Genomic DNA, 7,500 nt, shown 5'->3' on the forward strand with positions numbered 1-7,500 from the left:
CATACCCTTCACCATACCCCCCCCCCATCATCACATACCCTTCACCATACCCCCCCATCATCACATACCCTTCACCATACCCCCCCATCATCACATACCCTTCACCATACCCCCCCCCCATCATCACATACTCTTCACCATACCCCCCCCATCATCACATACCCTTCACCATACCCCCCCCCCATCAACACATACCCTTCACCATACCTCCCCATCATCACATACCCTTCACCATACCCCCCACATCATCACATACCCTTCACCATACCCCCCCCCCACATCATCACATACCCTTCACCATACCCCTCCCCACATCATCACATACCCTTCACCATACCCCCCCCCCATCATCACATACCCTTCACCATACCCCCCCCACATCATCACATACCCTTCACCATACCCCCCCCAATCATCACATACCCTTCATAGCTATTTTTAAACCACTAAGAAGGCTCGACACAACATGAGACTTTGCTCCAAGTATCACCAGGGGCTCTACACCTTAACGAAACAGCCCCGAAATCACCATCACCAAACCCACCAGACTCCATGTAAATAATCAGGACTTTTATCATCGTAAAACACACTTCATTCAAAGTGGACAGAAACTAAATTAAACTACCAAAAGCCGTCTTGGTTCATCTTTCCACTGTTCCAACAATCACCACTCTGGTTTGGTTGAAATAAACCCTTAATTCACCCATTTACATGTGGAAATATGCTGGCTCTATACACGCTAAAAGTCCTGATTATTTACATGGAGTCTGGTGGAAATATGCTGGCTCTATACACGCTAAAAGTCCTGATTATTTACATGGAGTCTGGTGTAGTTTGGTGATGGTGATTTCGGGGCTGTTTCATGTTAAACTAAAAGGATCTTCCTCTTTAACTAGAAGGTCTATCTCTGTAGGGATCCTGTAGTGGAAGTCTTTCTCGTTAGCAGCAGGAGAGCGTATCAGAAACACCAGATGAAACAAACTAGGACCATTTGAATAAAACCAAAGTTTGGTCTTTGAGTATTTATTTACATTTGCAAATGCAGAGAAAACAGTTTCCCAGGTACCACAGCACATCTGAAAGGGTCTTCTGCTGAAACAACGTTCAGCACCTCTTTATAGTAGAAACTCAGTTAAAGCCCCCCCCCCTCAAGATATGTTTAGCCAACAGTTGAAAAACACCATAACCAGTCCAATCCTCTTACAACCTTCCCCTCTGCTCCTGTTCCCACTTCAGCCTAAACACTGTTTATCTCAGAAGACAGACAGAGACACAGTTCAAATGTGATGGCCATTTTCACCCTTATCTGCTAAAAGTAAAACAGTTTGAGGGACTGAGGTCCTTTAAGAAAAAATAGCTTCAGCTAGGCTCAAGGTTTACGATGCCAGCTGTTTCTCCTCGGAGTCTACACAAAAATAAGAATATAAGAAAGTCTTGTAGATCTTAAACAATCATGTTAAAATAAAATGTTGCCATTACAATCCATCCCATAATGTTGTCAGACTCTTAGAATAATAATCTGAGTCTGTCAGCAGCAACAACAGAACTTTTAGTGACTCTAACTGCTGCTGAACATTAGTCCTGTAGGGTAACATTACAGCTTGTTACTAACTGCTGCTGAACATTAGTCCTGTAGGGTAACATTACAGCTTGTTACTAACTGCTGCTGAACATTAGTCCTGTAGGGTAACATTACAGCTTGGTTCTGGTTTAATACTGGACCAGTTTCAGAGATTGTTGTTCCATCAGACACACAAACATGGAGACATAGGTTGAAATGACTCTTTAAAACAGGCCTGTGAAGAAGTGATGAGTGTAAACGGACCATGTGACCTATGCAGGTGACGTGCTACGACCAGGATGTGGTGGCGGAGATGGAGGCGGAGCCTAAAGATCTGGGGGCGGAGCACCACGCCACCCAGTCGCTGGCGTTTGCCGACAGTATGGGCGAGGTGAAGGACGAGCAGCCGCCCGGCTGGACCACGGCCGCTGCCGACATGAAGTTTGAATATCTGCTGTACGGACACCGAGAGACGCTTGCCTGCCCCGTCTGTGGCAAGAGCTTCCTGGACGAGAGCCGGCTCAGGTACGCACAACACAGGGGCAACACACACAACACACAGGGGTAACACACAGGGGTAACACACACAACACACAGGGGTAACACACACAACACACAGGGGTAACACACAGGGGTAACACACACAACACACAGGGGTAACACACACAACACACAGGGGTAACACACAGGGGTAACACACAGGGTAACACACACAACACACGGGGGTAACACACAGGGTAACACACACAACACACAGGGGTAACACACACAACACACAGGGGTAACACACAGGGGTAACACACACAACACACAGGGGTAACACACACAACACACAGGGGTAACACACACAACACACAGGGGTAACACACAACACACAGGGGTAACACACAGGGGTAACACACAACACATGGAAACCCAGCTGACTAACCAGCTGATCTGTGATCTGTGTTCAGGAAACACGAGAAGCTTCACTCAGCGGAGCGGCCGTTCGTCTGTGAGATCTGCAACAAAGCTTTCACCACCCACGCTCACCTTAAAGGTACACAGACAGACACACAGACAGACAGACAGACAGACAGACAGACAGACACACACAAAGACACACAGACGCACGCACGTGTACGACACGTCATACATCGATGGTTAAAGCTTTCTGATTGGCTCTGCCCTCTCACCTGTGTGTTTCAGAACACCTGAAGATCCACACGGGCTTCAAACCCTACAGTTGTGACGTTTGTGGGAAATCGTTCATTCGAGCTCCGGACCTGAAAAAACACGAACGAGTTCACAGCAACGAGAGGCCGTTCGCCTGCCAGATGTGTGAGAAGGTGAGCTGTCTGTCTTTCTCACCCGTCTTTCTACCTGTCTGTCTCTACCGTGTCTCACCTGTCTCTCTCTTCCTACCTGTCTGTCTCTACCGTGTCTCACCTGTCTCTCTCTTCCTACCTGTCTTTCTCTCTACCTGTCTGTCTCGCTACCTGTCTCGCTCTCTCTACCTGTATGTCTCTACCATGTCTTACCTGTCTCTCTCTCTATCTGTCTGTCTCTCCACCTGTCTGTCTGCCTGTCTGTCTCTACCGTGTCTCACCTGTCTCTCTCTCTACCTGTGTCTCTCTACTGTGTTTCACCTGTCTCTCTCTCTACCTGTGTCTCTCTACCTGTCTGTCTGTCTCTACTGTGTTTCACCTGTCTCTCTCTCTACCTGTGTGTCTCTACTGTTTCACCTGTCTCTCTCTCTACCTGTGTGTCTCTACTGTGTTTCACCTGTCTCTCTCTACCTGTCTGTCTCTCTACCTGTCTGTCTGCAGGCATTTAAACACAAGTCTCACCTGAAGGATCACGAGAGGAGACATCGAGGAGAGAAACCGTTCGTCTGTCCGTCCTGCAACAAAGCCTTCGCCAAGGTACCGCTCAAACACTAACCGTAACCATGGAAACCCTCTCAGCAACATCTACATCCCATCATCTCTGTACATTGCTGGAACGTCCGTCCGTCTGTCTGGTCCGGTATTAAACCAGAACCAAGCTGTAATGTAGCCCTACAGGACTAATGTCAGGTGGGAGAGATGAGGAAGACTCGTGGGTTTTAGGACTCTTCTCCTGATATTGAGCTGTCAGAATATAACGTTATCTCTGAGATTATTCCTTCACAGCGCTGAGTTCAGGGTCGGCTGGGAGATATCGAATCAGATATCACGATATTCTAGGGTTGACTATCGGTGCTTTAACTAAATATCTTCACAATGAGATGTTAGATCAATAATCATCATAATGTGGATATAATGTCTGAGTGGGTAAAGGTAAATAATACAACAGTTACAGCAGTCTGGTGAGTTCAGAACATGACATCACTTCACTGTAACACAGCCTTTACATCACCACCACATCACCACATCACCACAACATCACATCACCACAACATCACCACATCACCACATCACCACATCACCACAACATCACATCACCACAACATCACCACATCACCACATCACCACAACATCACCACAACATCACAACATCACCACCACATCACCACAACATCACCATATCACCACATCACCACATCACAACATCACCATATCACAACATCACCATATCACAACATCACCATATCACCACATCACCACATCACCATACCACCATATCACCACATCACCATACCACCATATCACCACATCACCACATCACCACATCACCACATCACAACATCACTACATCACAACATCACCACATCACAATATCACCACATCACAACATCACCACATCACCATACCACCACATCACCATACCACCACATCACCATACCACCACATCACCACATCACCATATCACCACATCACCATACCACCATATCACCACATCACAACATCACCATACCACCATATCACCACATCACCATACCACCACATCACCATACCACCATATCACCACATCACCACATCACCACATCACCATATCACCACATCACCACATCACCACCACATCACCATACCACCACATCACCACACCACCACATCACCACATCACCACATCACCATACCACCACATCACCACATCACAACATCACTACATCACAACATCACCACATCACCATATCACCACATCACAACATCACCATACCACCATATCACCACATCACCATACCACCACATCACAACATCACCACAACATCACCACACCACATCACCACATCACCACACACATCACCATCACCACATCACCACCACATCACCACATCACCACAACATCACATCACCACAACATCACCACATCACCACATCACCACATCACCACATCACAATATCACCACATCACCACATCACAACATCACCACATCACAATATCACCATATCACAATATCACCACATCACAACATCACCACATCACAACATCACCACATCACCATACCACCATATCACCACATCACCACATCACCATACCACCATATCACCACATCACCATACCACCATATCACCACATCACCACATCACAATATCACCACATCACAACATCACCACATCACCATACCACCACATCACCACATCACCATACCACCACATCACCACATCACCATATCACCACATCACCACATCACCATACCACCATATCACCACATCACCATACCACCACATCACCACATCACCACAACATCACCACACCACAACATCACCACATCACCACATCACCACATCACCACAACATCACCACATCACCATACCACCATATCACCACATCACCATACCACCACATCACCACATCACCATATCACCACATCACAACATCACCATACCACCATATCAATATAATATCATATATTGCCCAGCTCTAGTTCAGTGTCTCTCTGTTTGTCCCCGTGGTGAGTTCAGTGTCTCTCTGTTTGTCCCCGTGGTGAGTTCAGTGTCTCTCTGTGTTTTCAGGCGTCGGATCTGAAGCGTCACGAGAACAACATGCACAGCGAGAGGAAACAGCTGAACCCGCTGCAGAGCGACACAGAGACGCTGCAGGCCGCCGCCATGGCCGCTGAGGAGCAACATCTGGATAGCATCAGCTGCTCCTAACATCTGGACCCATCAGCTGCCCCTAACATCTGGCCAGCATCAGCTGCTCCTAACATCTGGCCAGCATCAGCTGCTCCTAACATCTGGACCCATCAGCTGCCCCTAACATCTGGCCAGCATCAGCTGCCCCTAACATCTGGCCCATCAGCTGCCCCTAACATCTGGCCAGCATCAGCTGCCCCTAACATCTGGCTAGCATCAGCTGCTCCTAACATCTGGCTAGCATCAGCTGCTCCTAACATCTGGACCCATCAGCTGCCCCTAACATCTGGCCAGCATCAGTTGCTCCTAACATCTGGCCAGCATCAGTTGCTCCTAACATCTGGCCAGCATCAGCTGCCCCTAACATCTGGCCAGCATCAGCTGCCCCTAACATCTGGCTAGCATCGGGCGCCCCTAACATCTGGCCAGCATCAGCGGCCCCTAACATCTGGCCAGCATCAGCGGCCCCTAACATCTGGCTAGCACCAGCGGCCCCTAACATCTGGCTAGCACCAGCGGCCCCTAACATCTGGCTAGCACCAGCGGCCCCTAACATCTGGCTAGCACCAGCGGCCCCTAACATCTGGCCAGCATCAGCGGCCCCTAACATCTGGCCACATCAGCTGCTCCTAACATCTGTCTAGCATCAGCTGCCCCTAACATCTGGCCAGCATCAGCGGCTCCCTTAACATCTGGCCACATCTGGCTAGCATCAGTTGCTCCTAACATCTGGCTAGCATCAGTTGCTCCTAACATCTGGCTAGCATCAGTTGCTCCTAACATCTGGCTAGCATCAGTTGCTCCTAACATCTGGCTAGCCCTCAATGCCATCGGCCCCTAACATTCAGCTAGCATCGCAGCTGCCGCTAACATCTGGCCAGCATCATGCCCCTAACATCTGGCCAGCATCAGCGTGCCTAACATCTGGCTAGCATCAGCCAGCATCTGCTGCCCTAACATCTGGCCAGCTCCCTAACATCTAGCTCAGGGCTCCCTAACATCTGGCTAGCATCAGTTGCTCCTAACATCTGGCTAGCATCAGCTGCCCCTAACATCTGGCCAGCATCAGCGGCCCCTAACATCTGGCCAACATCAGCGGCCCCTAACATCTGTCTAGCATCAGCTGCTCCTAACATCTGGACACATCAGCTGGGCTGCACAGAATTTGGGTGACCCAGAAATCGGCAGACTTTCTTCGTAATTTCCCAGAATGGTTTCCACCATTAAACATCTCGGAGTCCGTTAAATCTCCATTTTCATCCTAAAACTGTAAAAACTGAAACCAGATCCTCAGATTCTGTATTGACGATAATATTTCCACCGTATCTGTATGGACTCGTTATTTAACGCAGACTCTGGATGGAGTTCTGTCTCTGTAGAAACTGTTGTTTCCCACTGTGGATCAGTGACCCTGAACTGACTTTAACTTGAGCCGATGACCTCAGCGATCATGTGACCAGCGCTGGGAACATGGCCGCTGCCTCTGGCTTCGTGTATGATTTGTAATTTGGTCTGTTTGTAAATGTTTAGAATCAGTTTCTGACTCTCAACCAAACTCTGCACAGAAAACGCTGCATTTAAGGCTCTGGGTTTGTGTCTAAAAGGCTTCTGTTCAGTTTAATGAGCAGAGATAACAAACAGCAAACGGATTGATTTCTTTATTTTAACATATTTACAATAAACAAAGTCCAATCTCCCGCCGTCAGTTCAGTTTTTGGAAAACACACAAACAGAAATTACTGGAACATTTTGGGAAAATAAATAAATAAATGATATTTGGCAACAAAAAAGTCTAAAATATTATATTTTCAGAACATTTTCTAAAACACATGTGACCCAAAACGTGGAATATTACGAGAAAATATAAAAACAAAAAAGTTTAAATATTTTGAGAATAAA

General features: G+C 47.6%; 1 protein-coding gene and 1 long non-coding RNA gene across 4 annotated transcripts in view; both read left to right on the forward strand.

The window, feature by feature from the left end:
- LOC144513295 (zinc finger and BTB domain-containing protein 14-like) overlaps positions 1–5,909 on the forward strand; it is an 11,263-nt gene extending 5,354 nt beyond the window's left edge. The window contains exons 6-11 of one of the 3 annotated variants that reach the window (XM_078244328.1): positions 1,842–2,086; positions 2,515–2,600; positions 2,750–2,889; positions 3,370–3,465; positions 5,479–5,629; positions 5,684–5,907. In XM_078244328.1, coding sequence (XP_078100454.1) covers positions 1,842–2,086; positions 2,515–2,600; positions 2,750–2,889; positions 3,370–3,465; positions 5,479–5,619 — 708 coding nt within the window. In that variant the 3' untranslated portion in view covers positions 5,620–5,629; positions 5,684–5,907. Of the gene's footprint in view, positions 1–1,841; positions 2,087–2,514; positions 2,601–2,749; positions 2,890–3,369; positions 3,466–5,478 lie in introns of all 3 variants that reach the window. The other 2 variants (XM_078244329.1, XM_078244327.1) reach the window with 2 other exon arrangements.
- Positions 5,910–6,601: 692 nt separating this feature from the next.
- On the forward strand, positions 6,602–7,298 carry LOC144513292 (uncharacterized). The gene is made up of 2 exons (XR_013501112.1): positions 6,602–6,663; positions 6,719–7,298. It is a non-coding gene; the product is annotated as an uncharacterized LOC144513292 (long non-coding RNA).
- The last annotated feature ends 202 nt before the right edge of the window (positions 7,299–7,500 follow it).

Source organism: Sander vitreus, unplaced genomic scaffold, assembly GCF_031162955.1.
Source record: "Sander vitreus isolate 19-12246 unplaced genomic scaffold, sanVit1 ctg207_0, whole genome shotgun sequence".
NCBI lineage: Eukaryota > Metazoa > Chordata > Actinopteri > Perciformes > Percidae > Sander > Sander vitreus.